This window comes from Lissotriton vulgaris, chromosome 1_2 (genome assembly GCF_964263255.1).
Source record: "Lissotriton vulgaris chromosome 1_2, aLisVul1.2, whole genome shotgun sequence".
Lineage (NCBI taxonomy): Eukaryota > Metazoa > Chordata > Amphibia > Caudata > Salamandridae > Lissotriton > Lissotriton vulgaris.
In genome coordinates, this window is record NC_141686.1 from 143,663,169 (window position 1) to 143,690,031 (window position 26,863).

A 26,863-nucleotide genomic window follows, 5' to 3' on the forward strand; every position below is an offset into this window, starting at 1 on the left:
ACTGCGTCACTTTTAGGATGCTGTTGCGTCAAAATCTTACGCCTGCGTCACAGCAGGCGTAAGACTGACGCAAGCCCTTTCACATGGGGCTTTTCCCATGTGAAAGGACGCATTGCTGGAGTTGCGTCACTTTTGTGACACACTCCAGCAATGCGTCACTTTTGCGCTTACAGATACGTCAGAAATACTGACGTATCTGTAAGTCCTTGCGACATGATGCGTCATACATTAAATATGACGCATCATTGGTGTCGCAAGGAGTGCGCAGTGAAAAGTGACGCATCGCTGTTTTCACGCAGCGATGTGTCATTTCTCACAAATGAGGCCCCAGAAATTACCCTGTGCCAAGGTCCTTAACAATTTCTCTCACTGCCTCCCAGTTCCATATTTAACAGAAAAACCTCCATCGCACCCTCTTCTGTGCCCGAACATGGGCTCCAGAGACCAGGCAAGACTCCTTTATAGCTCCTCCTTTTTCTGGATGGCAAGGACGTATGAAAATGTCTGTCTGCCCAGGTGGTGACCCTGGTCCAATTGCACCCTTAAGCCCCATTTCAGATACATAATCTTTCTTACACAGTCACTTGCCTGTAATCAGTGGCTTCCATGAGCTTATGAGCCTCATCTGCTTCAATGGCTTAATCTGTTCTATAAGGAGTTTTGAACCCAATGCAATTCAATTAATTCAATGTATTTATTATGATTTGGAACTCCCAAGTGTTCCACATAAAAATACATTTTCAGATCAACATTACACTCCATAAAAATTGACAGCGAAGTACTAAATTCATCATAACGTATCATATAAAAACACAAATAAACATATTAGTAGAAGCCATTTTATAAACTTTCAAGTGCCAAGAGGAGTGAACCATAAAAAACTAGATTACCATAGATGGACTGATGCGAAGTTTGTAATCTGATACTATCATAAAACTTTAAAAATTAAAAACTTATTATAAAATGCGGGAATTTGACAATTTGCTATACAGTACTGCATAATAAGCGGCATAATCAAGTAGTGAAAAACTGTAATTTGTCTATTCACTATACAGTACAATATAACCAGCAGCATAATAACAGTGCAAGAGTATTTAAAAACTTTACAGAGCCATTTTCGGCATGAAACACACGATAATTAGCAGCAAAACAAGGACTGGTAAGGTGCAAGTGTTCAATGAGTACAAAGTACTTCCGCATACAGGACACGTAAACTAGCAGCAAAAAAGGTTGTAAAAGTGTATGTGCTCATTTGCGTACATAGTAAATCAGCCTCTTTTGTTCCTTATACTTAGGGATGAAAAGTCGAAAAAGTGCAAGTGCTCAGAACATACATAATATTTCGATCAGTACTGCTCTAATATATATTTAAAAATTGTTTAAAAAAGTTAAACATTTTAAAACACCGAAGTTCAGATGGGGATGCCAGCAGACAGATCCGGGCCTCTTCTGCTGTGTCAATATTATACTTTAAAAAAACAATTCCTTAGGTATCTGCAACGTACTGTTTGTAATGTGGGACAAAGAAATAGGACATGACTTAGGTCTTGTATACAGGAATTACATAAATGACAAAGTCTTTAATATCTAGCGATCCCTCCCAAACTCCTGTTGCAATTCTTAGAGGAAGTAAATTCAGTCTAAGCAACAGAATCAACCTACGCACTCCATGTTTAAGATTCAATAGAAAATAAGGTTGTGTTTTTTTGCAAATACTACTCCCCACAATACAGTCATTATTGCTATTTTCTGTGCACATTTTAATGTCTCGTTCACAAGAAACCCCATAGATTGTTTTCTTAATTCTGATTTTCAAAGCCCTTTTACAGAGTTCTGTCGCACCATCCTAAGCGCTGCAATAAGTGCAACGCCATTTAAATTACATAATTGGTGCCAGATCTGCCCTTCCACTTTCTCAAATTTATCCCACTCTTGTGCGTTTATTGTTTCGGTGGCATAGCTCAGTGTGGGTGGAGTCTTTATTTTATAGACTGATATGATATGTGAGAAGTGCCTTTTCCCGCAGTGTGTGTACAAATGGTTAATTACAAAGGCTTGTGAAATTGCTTTGCCTTTACAGTGGTCCATATGATTGCTAGCTGAGCACCTGTTTGTAAATATTTTTCCTAGATATGGGTCCAACTTTACTACTTCCAGTTTCTCTTTTCCCAAAACCAATGCATGTTTTTTCTGACCTTACATCCTTGATAACTAAAAATCATGACTTTGCTCTTTAAAATATTCATTTTTAAATAATACTCTTCTGTATACCTGATCAACTCTGCAATTCGTCTTTGTAGTCCGATTGGGGTTAAATCCATTATTATGGCGTCATCTGCATATAGCTGACAGCTCAGCTTTAAATGTCCTAATTTCCCTTTACTGAGCCCCACTCTTCTTGGCAGATCTTTGATATAAATAGAAAAAAGTAAAGGGGCCAAAAGGCACCCCTGCTTCAACCCGTTATTAGTTACTATTTTTCTTGAGAGGCCTTGTGTTCCCCCTGATAAAACCTGAGTCTAAGTGGAGGTGTGAAGAGCAATAACTAAGCATAAAAGATTCCCTGGTATCCCCATGGGGACCAATTTTCTCCACATCCTCCCCCTATGTACCCTGTCGAATGCTGTAGAGAAATCTATAAAAGCCGCTTATAATGGCATTCCTCGACTCACCGGTTATTTTTCGGGAAAGGTTTGCACGACAGTGATATTATCCAAGGTGCCACTATTTTTGCGAAATCCTGTTCGTTCTAAAGGAATAAAATATTTCCGAATGCCCAATCTTGCAGATGAGTGAGAATGCTCTTTGCCAATAATTTCCCAGTTGCATCCAGGAGAGAGATCTGTCTAAAGCTAGCAGGTGAATTATTTGGACCCTTTTTGTATAGTGGAACAATTATACTTCCCTTTCAGGATTGTGGGATCTCACCATGGGTATACCAATGGACAAATAACGGATGCAGAAATTTCGCCCTTTGTAGTCTGGTAGAGTTAGCCTCATCTCAATTAAGCCTATATTATCAGATGGGTTTGTCACACACCCTCAGTCCTGTTGAATCACTGATAAACAAATCCGCTCCAGCTTTGCCTATGTTTCTTAACCAGAGCCCCAGATTCCTGTGAATAAGAGGCCGATACCCTCCACGGCAATCCTTCTGTTTCTCATCCTAATCCAACTCATAGCTCTGCCAATGCAGCTCTTGTATCTGCAGCACTCCTGCTATTCATGTGCCCCACACACAGCTCTCCCATGGTACATCTGTTGAACCACCTATCATTCTGATACCCGAATCTGAAAAACTCTTGCCCATTAAATGTCAACCCTCACCCTGCTATGCCATCACAAGAAATCAGACTGCTCTGTCTGTGTACTTCACCACCCATGATACTGTATTTAGACAATCCATAAGAAATTAGGTTTTAAGTTGTGCAGGAAGTGAGGCCTGTGCAAATAATAAGTCCACAGTCTCCCCTTACAGGGAACCAAACACCCCATTGTAGCGCTTGACTCTCTCAGGGCAGCAAAGCAGAGTAGTCCAACGCCTTCTTAGGGGAGGTGGTAGGGGCTTGTAATCACCATTTACTGCCACACAATAATAACAGTCAATAATGATTGTCCAGTCGAACAAGTTACTTACCTCCAGTAATGATATATCTGTAAGAAACATTAGTTAGTATTACATTCCTTACCTTAGAATATCCCCAGGCGTCAGTCTGGATCCGGAAACTTTTGCGTAGCAGTACCCCTGCGCGTCGGTAGGCGTCGTCTGCAGGCGTCCCCTGCGGCTCCGCGTCCGTCGTTGGCGTCGTGCGCCGTGATGACGTCGCTGGAGTATATAGACGCCGCCTCCGCGCGCTGACGTCAGTTCTTTGCACACAGCTTTTCCGCGCCAGAACACGCAGAGCCATGTGAGAACCAACACTGGTGCCATTTGAAACTAGGGCCCTGAAAGGGATGTCCTTAACCCTAGGTATCAGTTCGCAGAACGGGGAGGATGGGTGGGGCGGTAAGGAATCTAATACTAACTAATGTTTCTTACAGATATATCATTACCGAAGGTAAGTAACTTGTTCATCTGAAAGAAACACGTTAGTATTAGATTCCTTACCTTAGAATAGATACCCCAGCAATACCAACCCCCGTGGTGGGTCTGCGAACCAATACAATCCTACACCAGAAAGTCCTGGAGGACAGAACGGCCAAAGAAGCCATCCCTCCGGACTTGACAGTCCAGGCAGAAGTGCTTCGCAAAGGTGTGCAGCGAGGCCCACGTAGCCGCCTGGCAAATGTCCTGCAAGGGGACTCTCCGGCCCAGGGCAGTAGTAACCTCCGTGGCCCGAGTGGAATGGGCCCTCAGCCCAACAGGAGGCTCCTTCCGAGCCAAAGAGTAGCACGCTTTGATACACAGAACGACCCACCGAGAGATGGTCCGTTTATGTACCGCCCGTCCCTTCTTCGCACCCACGTAGCCAACAAACAGTTGGTCATCCACCCGGAACTGGCGTGCGCGATCCATATAAAATGAAAGCGCACGTTTTGGGTCCAGACGATGGAGCCGCTCTTCATCCTTTGAAGGATGCGGAGGCGGGAAGAAGGAAGGGAGGGTGATGGACTGCCCGATGTGAAAAGCAGAGACAACCTTGGGCAGGAAAGAAGGTCTAGTTCTCAGAACCACCTTATCTGGATGAATGGACATGAAAGGAGGTTTGACAGAAAGAGCCTGGAGCTCACTCACCCTCCTGGCAGAGGTGATGGCAACCAGGAAGGCCGTCTTTAAAGTCAGGAGACGGAGAGGACAAGAATGAAGTGGCTCAAAGGGAGCACACATCAAGAAGGTCAGAACCAGGTTCAAGTCCCACTGAGGCATCACAAACGGAACAGGTGGATACATGTGTGTGATGCCCTTCAAGAATCTTGTTACAATGGGGGACTTGAAGAAAGAAGGTTGATCAGGCAGCCTCAGAAAGGCTGAAAGGGCAGAAAGGTAGCCCTTGATAGTGCCCAGAGCAGAGCCCTGCTGGGCAAGAGAAAGAAGGAAGAGAAGAACCTCAAAAAGAGGGGGAGAAAGAGGATCCACAGCCTTTGCTGTGCACCATGCCACAAACTTGTTCCACCGACAGGCGTATACCGATTTCGTGGAGGAACGCCTGGCTGCCAGAATTACATCACAGACTTCAGGAGGCAAGTCAAATGGCCTCAACTGCCGCCGCTCAATCTCCACGCATGGAGGTGGAGGCTGGACAGGTTTGGGTGGAGGACCGTCCCCTGCTGCTGCGACAGAAGGTCCTCCTGAAGGGGCAGGCGGATCGGGGGACCGACTGACATGCTGAGTAGCTCGGGATACCAGTACCTTCGAGCCCAGTCCGGAGCCATAAGGATGACTTGGGCCCGGTCGCGCCTGATCTTCTTCAGCACTCTGGGCAGAAGTGGTATAGGCGGAAAGGCGTATAACAGACCGCAACTCCACTCGTGCCGAAAGGCGTCGCCGTGCGAGTGCCTTCTTGGAAACTCCAACGTGCAGAACTGATGACATTGCGCGTTCTCTTCTGTGGCGAATAGATCTAACCAAGGCTCTCCCCATTGCCGAAAGAGGCCTTGCGCCACGTCCGAGTTCAGACGCCATTCGTGATCCATCGAGCACCGACGGCTGAGTTTGTCTGCCCTGGCGTTCAGAGAACCTGCCAGGTGTTGAACCGTCAGAGTCACACCCTGACGTTCCAGCCATTGCCAGAGGCGCAGAGCCTCCTGGCAAAGGGTCCACGACCTCACCCCGCCCTGCTTGTTGCAGTACCACATGGCGGTGGTGGTGTCCGTGAACACCTGCACTACACTCCCGTTGACAAAGGGGAGGAATGCTTTCAGTGCCAAACGAATCACCCGGAGCTCCAACAAGTTTATATGGAGCCGGGACTCCGCCGGAGACCAGATGCCTCTGATCTCTGCCTCTCCCAGGTGGCCTCCCCAGCCCTGGAGGGACGCGTCCGTCACAACAACATGCTCCGGTTGGGGAAGGGAGAGGGATCTGCCTCTGACCCAATCGCGGTCCGTAAGCCACCACTGCAGTTGTCTTGCAGTGCCCTCCGAGATCAAGACATGGTCGGACAGATTGCCCTGATGCTGGGCCCACTGAAACTTCAGGTCCCATTGCAAAGCCCGCATCCGCCACCGGGCGTGATGCACCAGAAGGATGCAGGAAGCCATCAGCCCCAGCAGCCGCAGCGTCAACCTGACCGAAACCCGGGATAACGGCTGAAAGATCTGAATCAAAGCCTGTATATCCTGGACTCGCCGTTCCGGAGGATAGACCCGAAACTGCGCCGAGTCGAGAACCGCTCCGATGAAAAGGAGCTTCTGAGAGGGACACAGGTGTGATTTCGGCACGTTGATGGAGAACCCCAGCCCGTGCAGGAGGTCTGCCGTCATCTGAAGGTGGCGGACGACTGTCTGGGGCGAGCCCGCCTTCAACAACCAGTCGTCTAGATAGGGGAAGACTGAGACCCCCAATCTGCGCAGATGAGCTGCGACCACCGCCATCACCTTGGTGAACACCCGTGGGGCGCTGGTAAGGCCGAAGGGGAGCACGATAAACTGAAAATGCTCCAGGCCTACCGTGAACCGCAGGTAACGCCGGTGGGCCGGCAGGACGGGGATGTGAAAATATGCATCCTGCAAGTCCAACGCTACCATCCAGTCTTGCGGGTCGAGAGCAGCCAAGACGTGAGCTAAAGTCAACATCTTGAACTTCTCCTTCCGGAGGAAGCTGTTGACGTTCCTTAGATCCAAGATAGGACGTAGGCCCCCTTTGTTCTTCTTGGGTACCAGAAGGTAGTGGGAATAGCAACCATGTCCTACTTCTGGCCCAGGAACGCGCTCGATGACCCCCTTGGCCAAGAGGGCCGTAACTTCCTCCCTCAGAAGTGCCAAGTGGTCCCCCGACACACGGTGGTTCTGCGGTGGCATGGCTGGAGGAGTTGTCTCGAAGGGGAGGGAGTAGCCCCTTCGGACGAGCTGCAGCACCCACCTGTCCGATGTTATTGTGCGCCAGTGGGAGAGGTGATGGCGAACCCTGCCTCCCACCGGTGTCACATGGGCCTGAAAGCTCGGACTAGGAGGATTTAGTGGCAGATGCTGCGGGGGGAGGTGTGGCCTGACCTCACCGCTGTCCCCGACCGCCGCCACAGCGGTTTCCACGGCCGCCACCGCGTTGATAAGTCTGTTGAGGTGCGTGGCTGGCAGCACGTGTGGGACCGCCCCTTCCTTGGCCACGAAAGGAGCGAAACGAACCCGTTTGCTGGCGCTGGGTCGAAAGACCTAAGGACTTGGCCGTGACCCTGGAGTCCTTGAAGCGCTCCAGCGCGTGGTCCGCTTTGTCGCCAAACAGGCGACTGCCATCAAACGGCATGTCCATTAACGCATTCTGGACATCAGCCGAGAAGTTGGCGGATCTCAGCCAGGCGTGGCGACGAATCGCCACCATCGTGGACATCGCTCTGCCCAGCGAGTCGGTCGTATCAAGACCACACCTGATGGAGTATCTTGCTGCGTCTCGGCCTTCAATCATAGCCTTGCCGAGCTTAGCCCGTACCTCCGGCGGGCATTCAGGCAGCAGGTCCGCGACCGTATCCCACAGAGAGTGGGTGTAGCGGCCCAAGAGGCACGCGGTGTTGCAAGACCGCAGTCCCAGACTCAGGGACGAGAAGACCTTTTTGCCATACTGGTCGTACCTCTTTGATTCCCTGTTGGGCGGGGCCGACGGGAATGCGGTCTGGGAGGTGGAGGCCCGGATCACCAGACTCTCAGGGGTGGGGTTGGTGGACAGAAACTTGGGGTCGTCCGAACACGGACGGTGGCGTCTGGCCACGTTCCTATCAACAGGCGAAACTGAATTGGGCCTGGACCACGTGCCCAAAAGAACGTCCGTTAAGGCCTCGTTGAACGGCAGCAGTGGCTCCTGTGGGCATGACTGCGGTTTGAGTACCTCAGTGAGGATGTTAGTCCTCACGGCCGCGACGGGGAGCACAAGGTTTAAGGCCTTCGCAGCCCTCATCAACACCACTGAATAGGCAGCCCCCTTCTCCGTAGCCACGGTAGGAGGCGAGACAAAGCCAGGGTTGGGGGAGTCATCCAGACAACTGGCGTCACCCAAGTCACCTGTCCAGTCCATGTCGTACTGACACTCGCGTGTCAGAGGGTCCTCAGACCCCTCCCACCCCTCTCCGTATTCTACATCCTCACCATACTCGGAATCAACAATGTAGACCGGCTCCTCGGGGTTCACAGGCCCCATCGGCGTCGAGCCCGGTGTCGATCGACGCCGGTCGGACTCCGCGTCCGGATTCGGAGAGGGAATGGGGACGGCGCCGCCCGGAGCCGGCGCCGGAGCACCGGCGCCGGCTGGAGCCGGCGCGGGGGCGGCGCCAGGGGTTGCCCCGATGGAATCGGCGCCGGAGAGGCCGGTTGACCAGCCGGCGTCAACCCCGAGGGCCCCTGCGGCGCCGGGATCGGAGCCGTCGGCGGCGCCAGGGCCGGAGCACCCGACGGCGTCGAGGCAGGGTCACCCGAGCTGCTAGGGCCACCGGACACGTTCACAGGGCCCGAAGGCGCAGCAGAACCCGCCGGAGGAGAAAGAGCCCTCATGGCCACGAGGAACGCCTCTATCTCCTCGGGCGACGCGCCTTGCCCAGGGACCGCAGGGTATGGAGCAGGCCGCGTCGGCAACTCACGCGGAGCCGCGGGGGTGGGGCCACCCGAACCCCCGGCCGCATCGCGGGAGCGTCGGGGGGAGTCGGGGGTACGATGACGACGCCCTGACCTTTTGTGCTTCCTACCTGAGGAACCAGATGAATGGTGACGACTCCCGGAGCGCCCGTGACGGCTCCGCGACCGCTCCCTCGATCGCTCCCTTGACCTCCGGCCGGACCGGGACCGCTCTCGACGCGGGGCCGACACCCGGAGCTCGAGCAGCTTGCGGGACCGCTCCCGCCTAGCTTTATTCGTCAAGGCCCGGCAATCGACGCAGGCGTCCACGTCGTGGTCGGGGCCCAGGCACCGGAGGCAGAGTCGGTGATGATCCGTGACCGACATCGTCCGTTCACAGTCGTCACAGTTCTTAAAACCGGGCATCCTACCGGCACTGTAGAAAATTCAGAGATCAAAAAAGATCAAAAAACTTGGTCAAAAGACCAGAGTACTGCTCTTCGGATCTGCGCTAACTGGCGCGGAAAAAAGAAGAACTGACCTCAGTGCGCGGAGGCGGCGTCTATATACTCCAGCGACGTCATCACGGCGCACGACGCCAACGACGGACGCGGAGCCGCAGTGGACGCCTGCAGACGACGCCTACCGACGCGCAGGGGTACTGCTACGCAAAAGTTTCCGGATCCCGACTGACGCCTGGGGATATTCTAAGGTAAGGAATCTAATACTAACGTGTTTCTTTCAGATAGTGCATTTTCTTTCAAAAAGGAAAAGTATGTTTGTTACTGAATACTATGCATTAATCAGCAAATAAGCAACATTGGGGGGTGGTACATGCCCTGGAAAATGGTTTAACTAAGGTAGGCTTAGTCAGTTAGATTCACAGACCTGTCACTGACCCAAAGTATGCTGAAGAAGAATTTCGAGAGCAGGGTGCTAGTCGAACACTCTGACAGAAGAATTGGGAGTTTTACTGAGGGAGAAGAATCGATATACCCAGTCGGGGTCCGAGAGTCGCCATAGAGAGGGGTGCAACGCTGGCGTTGCACTTAGGGGAGTTTGCCTGTCCTGTCATGCACCTGTCCTATCCTGTTGGCACCTGATTAGTCGGGAGCCCTTTCCTTGTCCCAGCCCGTGGCCAGGGTTGGTCCTCGCACCATTCTAGGTAAATATAATCTGTGCGGAATGTCCTTGTACTGTTTCCCTTTTCCATCCTTCCCAGGTACCAATGTCTAAAAGCACTTTCTTAAAATTCAGCACAAATTATGTTTTAATAATTGTTTTCTTACTTGCAAAGTCCTCAATTTCACTACTGTGGCACCTGACTCATAACATATTGCATATATAAAGTGTTTAAAACTTTTCCGATTCTGTGGTTATTTTATAAAGGTAAATGTTATTTCTCTACCTATTATTTGAATCTATGACAGAATTTCGACAGACAGAATTTCGACCTACACAAATATCGGCGTACTTATATCGATAGCAAAAATATGGACGCCCTATGTACAACATGGTAAGTACCAAAATATCGAAAAAATAATATCGATGTCAAAAATATCGTTGTCAAATATATCGATTTTTTGGGGATTTAAAATTACATAAAAAATACTGTAAATAATACTTATTAATTACTTAAACATATTTAAATATATGTAATAATGTTAAAAAAAATAATAATACATATTTAATAAAAAAAATAATATTTAAAAATCATATATAATATATACTTACTTAACAATAATTACTATTCCCACTCCAGTGGGTGCAACAGTAGGGAAAACTGGCCCTGAACCCTAAAAATACCCCTTTACCCAAAAACCTAAAACTGACCCTGAACCCTAAAAATACCCCTTTACCCAAAAACTGAAAACTGACCCTGAACCCAAAAAATACCCCTTTACCCAAGAACTGAAAACTGACCCTGAACGCTAAAAATACCCCTTTACCCAAAAACTGAAAACTGACCCTGAACCCTAAAAATACCCCTTTACCCAAAAACTGAAAACTGACCCTGAACCCTAAAAATACCCCTTTACCCAAAAACTGAAAACTGACCCTGAACCCTAAAAATACCCCTTTACCCAAAAACTGAAAACTGACCCTGAACCCTAAAAATACCCCTTTACCCAAAAACTGAAAACTGACCCTGAACCCAAAAAATACCCCTTTACCCAAAAACTGAAAACTGACCCTGAACCCTAAAAACACCCCTTTACCCAAAAACTGAAAACTGACCCTGAACCCTAAAAATACCCCTTTACCCAAAAACTGAAAACTGACCCTGAATCCTAAAAATACCCCTTTACCCCAAAAACCAAAACTGACCCAGAACCCTAAAAAAAACCCTTTACCCAAAAACCCAAAACTGACCCTGAACCCTAAAAATACTCCTTTACCCAAAATTAATTAATATTACAATTAAATTACTTCCCACCCTATTCCCCTATAAACCCACAACCCGCTCCAGTAGTAAAACATATAATATAGTTAAAAATATACATAAATTATCAATTAATTATTCAATTAATCAATTAAAATAATTCATTGCCAATTAATATTTAATAGCAAAATAAATTAATCATTAAAATAATTATTTAATTACAAATAAATTACTTCCCACCCTATTCCCCTATAAACCCACAACCCGCTCCAGTAGTAAAACATATAATTTACTTAAAAATATACATAAATTATCAATTAATTAATCAATTAATCAATTAAAATAATCCATTGCCAATTAATATTTAATTTCAAAATAAATTAATCAATAAAAAATAATTATTTAATTACAAATAAATTACTTCCCACCCTATTCCCCTAAAAACCCGCAACCCGCTCTGGTAGTATAACATATTATTTACTTTTATATATTTTTTATTTATAAAAACATATTAAACACATATTATAACAATTAATTTAAATACTTAACAAAAATTTCTAACACATATTAGTAAATCGAAATTACTTACATCGATATATATGCTATCGATATAAGTAATTTCGATATTACTTACCTTAGGGTCGATATTCTGGCCATCGATATTCTGGACATCGATATTCTGTCCCATCGATATTAGCAACTCGATATAAGTGTAAGTCGAAATTAAAAATTCGATATTTTGACTGTGTACCCTATTATTCTAACTCTCTGATCTTTAGATTTAGGCCTCAGAGTACAAGTCACAAGGATTTGGTAAGTCATGGTGAACAGGTATAAGTCCTAAAGTGAAATAAAATTCTGATAGGCAGGAATTTAAGTTGAATTACTGGTTCAAAGTGTGAATGTTTATGGGCCCAGGTGAGTATGATAAATTGTCCTGGCAATCCCGCGCCATCAGTATCCTCACAAGTGGCAGGTATGTACTTACTGCTTTTGATGCAGCCTTAAGAACACTCGTTGGTGTTCAAACGGTCAGGTCCCCGAGTAATAAAGTGCAAACCAGGGGTTGCAGCTGCAACCCCTGCTGACCCCCAAATGACGTACAGGTGTAACATGTAAGTTATGCCATACATCAGGGCCATCAGTGCCACCCTCGCTCAGGACACTTTCTCAGTTTCTCAGTCCCCATAAAAACTAGCCAAATCCTCAAGCTTTTAAAACAACCTCACCTCAAAGCAGACGTACTCGTAAGTACCAGTGTTTCCATCCTCTGAAATGTAAGATAGAGATGGATTTCAAACTCTGAACATGTCTAGACAAATACCACCTCCATCAAGCCTACATTTTCGAACTGACGTTATTGCGCAACAAAGAGACAGTCACAAATCAAGCAAAGGATGATTTAACACGCGTGCATGTATCAAGTATACCCCTATGTGCTCATCCTGCCTAACCTCTTCATCGTCTTCGCCACAGTGGGGGCTAAGGGAAGTGTGCTAGCCTAGTTATGTTCCTTCCTGCCTCAAGGACGACCACAAGGGCATCCCAGTGGGCATATTCAGATCCTGCTCCCTCCTAGTCATGTAGAGGCCATGAAAGTAGCCATCCTTCTAGATGGCAGACAGTCTGGGCCCGATTCACAAAGGTAAACCTAGATTTAAGTGTAAGCTTACTAATTTTTGGTATTCAGAAAGTTTATCTATGTGAATTCAGCACTCAATGACTGTATCATGCAGAATTAATCTGGTATTAGTTATACAGGATGCCTTTCTTCCATGGAGGCAAGTAGCAGGCTGACCTTTCTGGTCCCTGTTCCTTTTCATCTAGTTATGTCATTTACCTATGCTGTTTAATCAATATGATACATGTACGAATAACAAGCAGAGACAAATTCATAAAAACAATGAAATGATCTGATTGTTATAACTGTTCTTCCCCATACTGTTCTTCTTGCATTAATATTTAGCTTCATGCTCTTTTTAAACTAGTTACTCTTGATTTGTAAGTTAGACGTAACGCCTCCTGATACCTCTATGGACTGCTGCAAAATATAAAAAAGGCAAATTAACCTAAATAAAAAGTAAAGAAAAACTTTACTTTTCTGTAGTTAAGTGCGCAGGAGTAACAATGGATCCTTTCCTGGTAAGTGAAGACCTGGAGAAAGCCAGTGCAGGTTCGACATCAGCTACATGGGTGATTGCCTGAGCCTCCTGTCCTGAAAACATGCTACCATGACACTACACGTTTTAACTAGGTAACCACTAGAATGTGTGCTAGAATATTGATTGCATTATGTGCTTTAATGCATTGTAAATGTTCTTTAAGTGATATGCAAGAACCTTTTCTGTAGTGAGAGCTTCTTCTGATCAGTGAAATGATTGGGAGCTCTTGAAGACTTAGCAGCTCGTGCATTGTTACCAGACACCTTATTTATTTATTTATTTTGGAATTTTGTAAAGCGCTTGGTTACGCGCTCCGGCGTGTCCCCGCGCTGAGAGAAAACCTGTGTGAGGGTCAGAAAGTTACAGCAGTGCTAGGCGGAAAAGATGGGTTTTGAGGGCTTTGCGAAATTTGGTCTCAGAAGGTTCGAGGCGCAATTCAGTGGGGAGCAGATTCCAATTCTTGGCTGCAAGGAGCCTGAAAGATCTGCCCCCCATCCGAGCTTTACGGATTTTGGGGACAACAGCCAGACCCATGCCAGAGGATCTAAGCATCCGCTCTGGTCTATAGGGGGTGATGAGGCTGTTCAGAGGGCCGGGTGCTCTACCTCCAAAGATGCGATGGCACATGCATAAAGCTTTGAAGGTAATCCTTTCACGGAACGGAAGCCAGTGAAGGGACCTCAAGGTGGCTTTAGAGGGTGCTCTCCTAGGAAGCCTCAGCACCAGCCGGGCTGTGGCGTTTTGCAATACTTGGAGACGGTTGAGACTTTTGGCCGTAATAGCCAGATATAATAGGTTGGTGTAATCGAGTCTCGATGTAACCAAGGCATGCACAAGAGTTTGTCTGGCACCAACAGGCAGCAGGTCAAGGACCTTTCGTAGGCTCTTAAGTATCCCGAAGCACATTCCAACCACCCGATTTACCTGCGGAGCAAAAGACAAATCAGAGTCGAATAGAACCCCAAGATTTTTCGCCTGTTGACACGGCACGGGGGTTGAGCCCAGACAGTCAGGCCACCATGCCGAAGACCACACAGACGGGCCCCCCCCCCATCACGAGCACTTCCATTTTGGACCCATTCAACTTCAGGCAGTTGTTAGACATCCAGGAGGCAAGCTCCTGCATGCAAGCACTGAAGTTGAATGCCGCGGTTTCGGGTGCCCATGACAGAGAGATCCCCAGCTGTGTGTCGTCAGCGTACGATACCAGTTGAATGCCATACCTTTCCACAATGGTGGCAACGGGGGAGGCGTAAAGGTTAAACAGGGTGGGGCTGAGGGCAGAGCCCTGGGGAACCCCTTGATCGAGATTGAACACACGAGAATAGTGTTCTCCCTGTCTAACCTGAAAGCCCCTCTCAGTCAGAAATGGACTGCATCCAACTGAGTGCCACCCCATTTACTCCACCATTGTTAAGACACTGTAGCAGGGTGGAGTGTGCTACAGTGTCAAATGCGGCACTTAAGTCGAGTAAGATGAGAGCCATGGTATGCCCCTCATCTACCCCTTGCCTAATGGTCTCGGTGGCCAGGAGCATCGCAGACTCCGTAGAGTGACGTGCGCGAAATCCAAACTGGGTAGGATGGAGAAGGTTGGCTTCCTCTACAAAAGTCATAAGTTGGAGATTGACCACCTTCTCTTCCACTTTTGCCATATAGGGAAGAAGGGAAATAGGCCGAAGATTGTCTAGCCTATCCCAACTGAGATGAGGTTTTTTTTGGAGCGGGAGCACAATCACTTGCTTCCACTTTTTGGGTACGGTGCCGGTCTTGAAAGAAAGATCCAGAACATCTCTGATGTAAGGCTCAAGAGCTTCCATACTCCCTCCAAGAAGTTTTGGTGAGGCCGGATCATGGGGGGAACCTGACTTAATCGAGCCGCAGATTTGCTGAAGCTCATTAGATGGTGGAGTGATAAATTTGCCTAGCCTATTTACGCCCTCATCTAATGGTGAGTTTTCACTGAACTCTATTGCCTTCTCCTTTCCCCCTGTGAAGGCGAAATAGATAGTGGCCACTTTATCAAAGAAGTAGGTGGCAATGCGGTTACAAGATTCCACTGAAACCAAGGAAGGATCAACAGATGAGCTGCACAGAGAAATTTCTTTATAGATTTTAAATAGCTCCTTAGTGGAGTTATGAGCTTCTCCAATACTACCTGAGAAATAGTTAGTTTTGGCGCGCCTAATTAGATTGGGATATTCCCTGCGTTTGCCTATGTATCTCAATTTAGCTTGATCGAGGTAGGCCACCCTCCATTGACTTTCTAATTGCTTACATTCAGTTTTGGCTAGGCGATGTTCAGCATTAAACCAAGGGGCAGATTTGAGAGGTCTACTCCCGGGTATCTTATGGCAGAGAGGGGCTATGCTGTCCAAGGCATTGGTAATGCGCTCATCAAGTCTATCAGATGCTGTGGCAGCATCCGCCCTTCCTGGGCTGCCACCGTTGGTGAGGGCGGAATCGAACCCAGCCTTAGAGAACGCAGTCCATTTGTGACTCAGGTATTTAGTGTTGGAAAACTTTTGGGCATTGCCGGCAGGAATAGTTATTATAAAAGGTACTAAAAAGTGGTCGGACCAGGGGAGAGGAACTGGAGCCTGGACTTCTACACCTGCCCAGTTGGCAAAGATGGGATCCAGCAAATGACCCTTGAGATGGGTAGGAGCTTTTGATCCAATAGATAATTGGAGGGATTGAAGTTGCTGGTAGAAATCAGTAATACCTTTGCCTGCTAGATTGTCCAGATGGATGTTAAGATCACCCAAAAGCAGAAACTTATCCCTACGCAGGGCTGTCTCCGTAATGCCTTCAGTCAGGCTGGTGATAAACTGGGTGGAGGGGCCAGGTGGGCGATATATCAATAAGCCATTCACCGTATTCTCCGTGTTACCCTTAATGGAGAAAGCTCCTATCTCGCTGTCAGCAATAGCGAGAGGTTCTATTTGACAGCTCAATGGCTGTTTAGATATTATCCCTATCTCCCCACCTCTACCTAAAGGTCTGTTCAGATGAACCAGAGTGTAGTCAGCAGGAAGAGAGGCAACTATGTCTGGCTCTGAATTGGAATCAAGCCACGTCTCCGTGAGAAACAGTAGATCGAGTTTCATGTCAGCAAGCAGATCATAAATATCAAGACTATGTTTCCTCATGGATCTGGTGTTAAGTAGCCCACACGTAAGCCTAGTATGTTCAGCCCTGGCAGGAGGTCTAATCTGCCAGTTGTACTGACACACCTTACAGCTGATGGTATCTTCAACGTTCAGACTGTGGAGACAGGCTTGGGCATAATCGGGACATAGGTCATGGAGTTGTTGAGCGCTCCAACATATCAAAGTCCCATTTTGGCCAGGGGTTATGGCCCCTGGTCCCGTGCGGTCGCGGACGGTCGCAGACGGGCTTGCCTTTGGCGCGCCTTCGGCACACCACCGGCGCGCCCGCTGCGCCCGTCTGCTGCGCCTCCGGTGTAAAAGCTCCATTTTGTACAGGCGAGGGCGTGAGGTGGGGAGGGGCTTAGCACTAATCTGCTAGCCCTCACCTTGCTCCTCACCCAAGATGGCGGGACCCTCACCAGCGCTTACTCGGCTGGAAGGGGGAGGTCCTGGCAAGACTCACGATCAAGTGGGTGGGCCTGAGTCTGCAGCAAGGGAGGAGACACGCTATGTCTAGCGACCGGCAGCAAGTGAATTAAAAGGTTTTTAAAAGCGATTTCAGCGCTGCATAAGATACAATTATAATGAAGTTAACTCAAGATACACAGTTACAAATAAAAAGATCTCGCACAGTAAGTCCCGGCTTTTCGCCTCAGGACGTGAACAAACACATACCTCTCACAATAGTACTCATTGGGGGGGCATGCGCTGTAGGGTTTTTGTACAGGCCAGGGCGTGAGGTGGGGAGGGGCTTAGCACTAATCTGCTAGCCCTCACCTTGCTCCTCACCCAAGATGGCAGGACCCTAACCAGCGCTTACTCGGCTGGAAGGGGGAGGTCCTGGCAAGACTCACGATCAAGTGGGCGGGCCTGAGTCTGCAGCAAGGGAGGAGACACGCTATGTCTAGCGACCGGCAGCAAGTGAATTAAAAGGTTTTTAAAAGCGATTTCAGCGCTGCATAAGATACAATTATAATGAAGTTAACTCAAGATACACAGTTACAAATAAAAAGATCTCGCACAGCAAGTCCCGGCTTTTCACCTCAGGACGTGAACAAACACATACCTCTCACAATAGTACTCCACACCCAGCTCCATTGTTTGAAGCCTAATGTCAATAGAACTATATACTATAGTTTGAACAAGGTACTTTGATTAGGGGGTCTATGACAGGACTGCCATGTGTATCAGCCAGAGTGTGGTATTAGGGGATGTATGAACATGTGTGTGTATGAATGGGATAAATGTGTATGGGTGACTGAGAGCCTATGTCATATGTACTTAGGCACTGCAATAACTTTCATCATATGTTACAAGTATAATGCAACATATAACCATTTTTTTATATTGGGAACATTTTAAAGTGCAGAAAACGTTCTGCAAAAATGTTCATTATTAGGAACATTTTTCGGCACTTTGAATTTCTCCATCTTAAAAAAATGGATGCATTTTTCAGTTATAAATATGGCACCTTGTCTGCCAGCCACTGGGAGCAAGATGCCTTCTGTGTGTAAAAGCAAAACACTATGAAATGGGAGAAAATTAAAATGAAGCATTATCTTTATATGGATATCACAAAACCCATCATTTAAATGTAATCCCCTTTCCAAGTGTCACATTTACAAACACCAGGCATCCTGTTCCCAGTGGCCTGTAGTAAGATCCTATTTTTATAACAGAAAAATACAGTAATTTGCTTAATTGGGAAGAATTTAAAGTGAACAAACCTGCTTCATAAAACTTTAAGGTGTAATTGGCTTAATTGAAATTTGAGAAAAACATTGACTTAATGTTTCATAAAAATGTTTTTCTTCAGTTTAAATTTCCCCCATTCAAAAACTAGGACTGTATTTTTCAGTTAAATATGGCACATTGCCTACTGGGAGAAGGACGCCTGCTGTTAGTAAATGTGACACTTTGAAATGGGAGAAAATTACAAAGAAGAGTTGACTTAATCATTAAGGTCACTTCTCATTTAAATTTTCTATCATTTAAAAGCATTCAGAAAGATTACATTGTTCTCACACTCCCATATCCAGCTGACAATGATCTGTATTTAAAAGTTAAATACCTCAGTACTTCAGTTCTTCACCTCTGTACCCTGGATTATAAATCTGACTGAGTACTGCTCATTATCAGGCCCTGATGAAAATAAAGTAAAATAAACACAGACTTCCCTTAACCTTAAAAGAAAAATGTGACCCTGTGCTTTAAAAATCAACTTAAGGCTGTGAGATACTCTGAAGGTGTCATGGAACAATTGGGAGCTCAACTGGTTGGAGATACTTGTAGGATTCACAGACAGATCATACATTTCTCACCTTGGTAATGCCCAAAGCACCAATATTTGCCCCTAATGAGGCGGTGCCGTTTCCAGAGCCCCAGATTCCTGTGAATAAGAGGCCGATACCCTCCACGGCAATCCCTCGGTTAACGGCCTGCCTTGGAGGGGGTGGAGCCCCAGCCAGCCGCGCACAGGAGTGATAGTCGCCTATGGAATCCACAGTGGATGCAATCACTCCAGCCAACATGCCAAATATTCCACCCACGTTGATGGTGGGTCTTCCCCACTGGCCTAGAAAAGAAGATTGTAAAATATAGATCAAAGATTTGCAAAGCAACAGGTTCTCTTGCCCAGTGCTACCAGCTTAAATAATGGATACACAGAGTGCACAGACTCGGAAAACTTTACAAAAGTTTAATGTTTAGCATTGCTTCATAAAAATGCAGTTTTAAATAATTTTACAGCGCACAGTACAGCTTCAAACATATGAGAACAGAATCACTTGACGGTAAGTGATGCATACTACTTTAAATCTTAATAGGTTGTCCTTAAGAAGATGTATGAGACAGCCTTGTACCTCCTGGAAAACGAGAGCAGGCAAGTTTTGTTCTGTATCTGGAGAGTGCGTCTAGTCGCATACTCTCATGTTAGGATAAACTGGATTGTGAGGCTTTATCACATGTACAGGGATTAGATCAAATCTGGACATTCCAGGCCTTGAGCAAGTTTGATTGAATCAGGTTAGGCTAAGAAAGCTAGCAACAGAAAAGAGCTTCGGTTTAATAGTGGAAAAGGTACTGTGAGGTCTCTTTAGTAATATCGAATGGCAAGCTGCTAAAACAGTGGCATCCATTTTAAATAGGCAATACCCTGCTTTACATGGAAACATGTTCTTTACCAAGCTTCTGCTTGACCTGCTGCATGGCCCTCCTATGGAGCAAAGGCTGGGCCAGTCTATTGCTCAAGGGAAGACATTAATACAGACCTACAACATACACTTCATTCTATCCCGTAGGAGGTCCTATGGATTCTCTCTGGTGCTGAGAAACCCTTGCCATGCTAGAGAGTCCTCAGGCACAGAACCAAACAATTGGAGCAAGAACACTTATAAGACTTTACTAAGTTGACCTCTCCACGCATCCATTGTTGGGGACCCATGAAGACTGATGCAGTCAGGGTATGCTCTGGTACTCAGGGGTAACCTCAGCCACCTCCCAAAAATTGCAGAGGCACACCTTCAGGCACTAAAAGAGCATCAGGGGGCATAAGCACTCAACGTGTTCGGTACAATTTAGATAATCTTGTGTAGCATGGCCAACTGGGGCAGGAGCCTGAGATGTAGCTCCTGCTGCATGCAGTACAGATTTTTGCAACATGGTTTTGGATTGGAAAAATGATTTAGTACAGTTGACAATATTTCAATGCCAATGTGTTCTGGATGTTCTAGCACGATCAGATTTTTAGAAAAACAAGAATGATGCTGCAGGATGACAGCACAACATTCTGTGTCAATTGAATGAGAAGGTTCACAAGACAAACTGTTGCTGCAAATAGTTCAGAGACAACACTTGTAAAAGGGCATCATCAGGAGTACCTACCTGAACAAAATATACGAGTGCCTAATTTTCAGCGGATATAAAATGCACAATTGGCAAGTCTGATTTTTTTGCAGTTTCATAATTAGATTTTTTGTTTCTCCTCAATGAAAATATTTACTCTCTGTATAAACTTTTTCTCCTACACCTCATCTACAATTTGTGGTGTTTCCTCCCCACTTCCACTACGAAACTAGCTTATTCCTGCCCTTGTGAGGAGTATATTTACAAGCTTTTCCATTGTGGTAAAGCAGCTGCAAACCATAAGTGAAAATCTACATTGTATCAATATGCACCCACTTTTGCTGGAAGCACCTCCCTGGAGCACCTAGGAAATACCCAACCTTAAAATTATGATTGTGTACATTACACAATACTGGCGGAATTTTCATACTTTAGATGGCATTTCCAAAGCTGAAGTACCCACAATCCTCCTTTTGTGATTCATGATGGCATTTTGCCCTCACCAATAGAATCGGAGTGTCCCAATGGCTTTAGAAATCGTCCCTTCAATGTTTTCTACTAAGCTCTATTGGAAAACGTTTTCCAATATATCAATTTGGCACTATAGAGATTCACCATTTGCATTATATAATATACTATTGTTTTTTTTCTTCCGGAGTTTTATATAGCGCAAAGTTGACCCAAAGGCATCGGGTATCAATCAATCAATTAGTACATTTGTAAAGCGCACTACTCACCAATGAGAGTCTCAAGGTGCTGGGGGGGCAGGGGGGAGTGCTGCTACTGCTTGAACTGCCAGGTCTTGAGAAAGCCTCCTGAAGGTTAATAGGTCCTGGGTCTGCCGTAGGAGGATGGGGAGGGCGTTCCATGTCTTGGTGGCGAGGTGGGAGAACGATCTACCGCCGGTGGTCGCTCCTCGGATGGGGGCGAGGTTGAGGTCGGCGGAGCGGAGCTGTTGGTTAGGGGTGTAGACGGTGAGTCGTCTGTTGAGGTATGCCGGTCCGGGTTGTGGAGAGCCTTGTGTGCGTGGGTGAGGAACTTGAAGGTGATCCTCTAGTTGTCGGGAAGCCAGTGAAGGTCTCTCAGGTGTGGTGTGATGTGGCTGTGGCACGGGATGTTGAGGATCAGGTGAGCAGAGGCGTTCTGTATGCGTTGCAGTCGTTTCAGGAATTTGGCCGCGGCTCCTGCATAGAGGGCGTTTCCGTAGTCCAGCCTGCTGCTGACGAGGGCCTGGGTGACCGTTTATCTTGTTTTGGTGGGGATCATCTGTAGATCTTGCGGAGCATGCAAAGGGTGTTGAAGCAGGAGGACGAGACAGCGTTGACTTGCTTGGTCATGGAGAGTGTAGAATCGAGTATAAACCCAAGGTTGTGTGCGTGGTTGGTCGGTGTTGATGCTGCTCCCAGTGCGGACGGCCACCAGGAGTTGTCCCAGGCTGAGGGGGTGGAGCCGAGGATGAGGACCTCTGTCTTGTCCGAGTTCAGCCTCAGACGGCTGTTCTTCATCCATTTGGCGACGGCTTTCATTCCTTCCTGGAGGTTGGTTTTGGTGATGAGGGGGTCCTTGGTGAGGGAGAAGATCAGCTAGGTGTCGTCGGTGTAGGAGATGATGTTGAGCTAATGCAGTCCGGCAACGTGAGTGAGCCATGCCATGTAGATGTTGAACAATGTTGGGCTGGGGGATGATCCTTGGGGTACGCCACATATGATCTTGGATGCTTCGGAGCGGAAAGGGGGGAGGCGGATGCTCTGGGTTCTGCCAGAAAGGAAGGAGGTGGTCCATTCCAGAGCCTTGTCTTGGATCCCTGAGTTGTGGAGGCCTGTGTGTAGGGTGCGGTTGCAGACAGTGTCGAAGGTGGCTGATAGGGCCAGGAAGATGAGGGCTGCGGTTTCACCGTAGTCCAGCAGGGCTCTGATGTCATCGGTGGTGGCGATGAGGGCAGTCTCGGTACTGTGGTTGCTGCGGAACCCTGACTGGGATGGGTCCAGGATGTTTTTCTCCTCAAGGTAGCGGGTCAGTTGTCTGTTAATGGTCTTCTAGATGACCTTTGCTGGGAACGGGAGCAGGGAGATGGGCCTAAAGTTCTTGAGGTCCCTCCGATCCGACTTGGATTTCTTCAGTAAGGCATTGATTTCGGAGTGCTTCCAGCTCTCTGGGAAGGTCGCGGTCTTGAACGAGATGTTGATGGCCTTGCGGAGTTGGGGTGCAATGGTGGCGCTAGCTTTGTTGAAGATGTGGTGTGGGAATGGGTCTGACGGAGAGCCAGAGTGGATGGTGTTCATGATTTTGATGGTGTCGTCGTCATTTATGTTGGTTCAGGTGAGTAGGGGATCGATGTGGGTGGTGGCCCCGGGGTCTGAGATGTCAGTGGTTGTTGGGGTAGTCAGGTTGTTGAAGCTGTCGCGGATGTCTGCGATCTTGGATGGAAGAAGGTGGTGAGGGAGTCACACAGGTCTTGTGATGGTGGGATGTAGTTGGTGTTGGAGCTGGGGTTGGAGAGTTCCTTCACGGTATTGAAACGCTCTTTGCTATTGCACACGTTGTTGTCGAGTCGGTCCTTAAAGGAGGCCCTGTTGGCGGACCTGATAAGGTGATGGTGTCAGCGGATGGCGTTTTTGTGGGCTGCATAGCTGTCTTGTGTCTGTTCGCGGTGCCATTTCATCTCTGGTGTATGGCAGGTTTGCTTGGAGGCCTGGAGGTCTGCTGTGAACCAGCTGGCTTTCTTGTTAGTGTGTCTGTTACAGGGTTTCTTGATCAGAGCGAGAGTGTTGGCACAGTTGTCGATCCAATGTCGAAGGTTGTGGGCGGCGGTGTAGGCGTCGGTGGGGTCGGCGGGTGGGCTTAGGGCGAGGGTGTTGTTTAGCTGGTCTTCGGTGATTTTACTCCAGCTGCAGCGGGGGATCTGTTGTTTGCGGTGGTGCGTGGTGGGTTTCCGGAAGGTGAAGTGGATGCAGCGATGGTCGGTCCAGTGGAGTTCGGTGGTGTGGCTGAAGGTGACGTTCAGCGTCAGAAGATGGGATCCAGTGTGTGGCCGGTGGAGTGGGTGGGCGTTGTGACAAGCTGTCTGAGTTCAAGATTGGCGAGATTGTCAATCAGGGTGGTGGAGTTGGTGTCGTTGTTGTTCTTGAGGTGGAAGTTCAGGTCTCCGTGGAGGATGTACTCTGAGGAGGCAAGGCGTGCGTGCTGACGAAGTTGGTGATGGAGTAGCTGAACTGAGGCTGGGGGTCTGTAGACGAGAGTTCCTCTGCGGGTGGTGTTGGGATAGGTGTGGATCTGGAAGTGCAGGTGTTCGTGGTGCTGATCGAGACCCTGAGGGTGTTGTTGTGGATGATGGCGATTACACCGCCTACTATGTTGGTGTGATCCCTGCGGGTGATTTTGTAGCCGTCCGGGATGGCTATGGCGATGTTGGGTACCAAGGAGGCATTCATCCAGGTCTCTGTCAGGAAGGCGACCTCCGGGGAGGCTGTGTCGAGCAGATCCCAGAGTTCGATGGCGTGTTTACGTGCGGAGCGGGTGTTCAGTAGTATGCATCTGAGGTGGTTTCGTCCTGTCACGGTGGGTGGTTTGGCGGCACAGAGGCTGGTGAAGCTGCAGCTCCGGCAGGAGAAGGGTCCTTTGGGGTGCTTCGGGGCGGCCAGGAAGCAGGTGTGTGGTCGTCCGGTGTTGAGTGCGTGGAGGGTGTTGGCGTCGTAGTGGCATGGGAAGTCGTGGCATTCGCGGGGGCCAGGGGGTCTGGCGCTGGGCGAGTTCCAGGTGCGGATAGCCGCAGACGGGCTTGCCAGCGGTGCGGCCGCCATAAAAGAGGAGGTGGGAGGCAGGAGCAGCTTGGAGGCGGGAGCGGGGCCGCAGGGGGCTGAGCAGCGGGAAAAACTGGAGGTTAGAACGGGCATAAAAACAGAAGGGCACAGTCCCTCTTACTCAGGTCTACCCTCCCAAACTCTCCAAAGCTTCCTCAAAGACCTTCAAGCACTCCACCCTGAAGAGTCACCCTGAGACATTGGTTTTGGACCTACTTTACCGCACAGACAATGGCACAGTCATCAATGACCTAATCTTCTACTCCAGAAGAACCCCCTACTGGCGTAAAACCTTTGTGCACCTCCTCAAAATACGTGCAACCAGGAACATTCCACATGGCACTAAGCTCACAATAGCACCCTCCGCAACCCTGCAAGCTGACCTCACAATCACTTTCTACAAAAGCAGCATTGTCTTGATCCAAGCCTCATCCAGGAACCTTGACAAATTTGCAAGAATTTTCTCAAACCTCAGCAACCATGTGAGCGAAACTAACAGAGTATCTACCACTTGCCCCGACGACTTTCTGACCAGCCTGACTAGTGCACCTAGACACCCTCCAACCAGCCCTCCTTGGGCTCCCAACACAAATCATCCCATCCCCTCTTGCACGGCTCCTGACCGTACCAGGAGAATCATCCCTGCACTTTTGATCTCCTCCCCTTCATATCCCCACCCTAACTGTGAGCCTGATACACCTCCAAAAACCTGCGACACAGATCGAACCTGCCCGCCCAGCCCACAAACCACCTCTCCAAGAGTCTCTACCACCGCTCTCCCCAACATTGCTAACTCATCTCCTGCCTTGCCAATAGACTTCTCTCCAGACCTTTGGTCTACTCCCTGCCAGTCCCACACGCCGACCATGACACAGGTCAGTCGCTGGAAACCCACAATACACCCAATACTAGGGCTCTAGATCTACTACCTTCCTGCCCTCTAACTCCTCCCCTTTACAGTGAGTTCAATAGTACTGTCCCAGAGCCAATACCACTCTGCCCGCTAACGTCTCCCTCCTATAGGGATTTCGAAACACTGCACTCCAGAGCTGCCAAACTAACTCAGAGTATCCACATCTCCATACTAGATCTAATGACCCTCCTTCACCTCGCTGAACTCTCCCTCGCCAACATCAAAACCCAGTGGAACTCTACCCCCACACCACAGAGTTCCCCAAACACCCTCTACCACTACCTTTGACACACCTTCGCCCTCGCAAGCAACCATGCCACCTCTCAGAGGAAGAAACCCTAGCTCTTGCCCTCTCCTACAACTCTACATAAGCCACCTCTAATCCGCTAGACCTCACTGAAGAGGAAAACCTTGCCATCCTCAGCGACTACAACTAAGCCCCAACTACCCTCTGCCCGCTAGGCATGAGAGCCAAACATGCCATCTGCACAGTCTCTATCAACACCAACATGTCGGCTACTAGCCGCAACGGAAATGTGGTCCAGAGCAACCTAGCACCTGAACACTTATCCACCCTGACTCCCGACACCCCCGCTGATTCCTCTCTGTCTGGCCTTTTAATCAACTGCCGATCGGCCTTTAAGCATGCCGTTGACATTGCTGCACTCATCCTGAACAAAAACTTCGACTTAGCTATTCTAACAGAATCATGGCTCAATGATTCCTCATCTCCTTGCCTGGACCTCTTAGTCCCTCCCGGCTATAACATTGCCAGGCAATCTAGCAAGAAAGGAGGGGGCATCGCCTGCATCTACTGTTCTAACCTCAGTGTCACAGAACCTTTGGCTGATTCCACCGACTCTTGCGAATACCTCGCACTCTCCATTTGTAGCAGCTCCACCCTATTGTGCAACTTACACATCATCTATCATCCCCCTGGCATGAACAACTCCTTCACTGACCACCTCATGGAACTTATTACTGCTAAGTTCTCCTCCAATTCCAAAGATATCTTCCTGGGTGATTTCAACCTGCATTGGAATGACCCCAAGGACCCTCATATTAACGCCATCAAAGACCTCCTGTCCGATCAAGCCCTGACCCAAGCCTGCTCTCTCCCAACACACTCAAAAGGGGCCATCCTTGACTGGATCATCTCCAAGGAATCAATAGTCAAACTTATCTCCATAGACCCGTGTGACTGGTCTGACCACCTAGCCATTGCATTCCTGCTACCTGGCACCCACAAGATAAGGGCTCCTTAACCAGTGATTCCCAAACGCTGGATTAGCGACACTAGAAACATGGACCACAATGAACTGGAGGCTCGCTGCAAGTCTGACCTCCCCCCCTTGCATTGCTCAACGTTCAATGAACTCAATAACCACTACCCTGCAACTATCTCGAACATTATGGATGACCTAGCCCCACTAAAGATAAAAAGAACCCAAACCAAAAACAGGAACCCCTGATTCACTGGACCGCTCAACAATGAGAGGAGATGCCTCTGGCAATCCGAAAGAATCTTGAGACAGGACCCCTCCGCCACACATCTAAATCTTCTCCGCCAGGCCAGAAATGCCTACAACAAGAACATCCTGAACTCAAAAAAAAAATTTTTCAGATCCAAACTTGAGAACGCCAGGAACAGACCTCTTAAGCTCTCTGATCTGGTCAAACACCAATCCAAGAAACCCCCAAGGCTTTAATATCATCTGAGGAATTCTCCACCTTTTTCGCGGACAAAGTCGCAGCCTTAGAAAATGAACTTGGTGCCACCACATACTCTCTATCCCTTCCTGGCTTGCCCCCTCCTCCTGTGATGCCCCCACAGACTTCACCAAAAAATCAAGCACTTTGGACTGACTTCAACCTCTATGATGAAGACTCTGCATCTAAAATCTTATCGTCCC

At 48.1% G+C, this 26,863-nt stretch overlaps 1 protein-coding gene across 1 annotated transcript in view; it reads right to left on the reverse strand.

Annotated features, from left to right (window-relative positions):
* The window catches only part of LOC147734707 (solute carrier family 23 member 1-like), a 474,929-nt gene that overhangs the window by 155,875 nt on the left and 292,191 nt on the right, over positions 1-26,863 (reverse strand). The window contains exon 8 of the mRNA XM_086953611.1: positions 18,716-18,969. Coding sequence (XP_086809737.1) covers positions 18,716-18,969 — 254 coding nt within the window. The remainder of the gene's footprint in view (positions 1-18,715; positions 18,970-26,863) is intronic.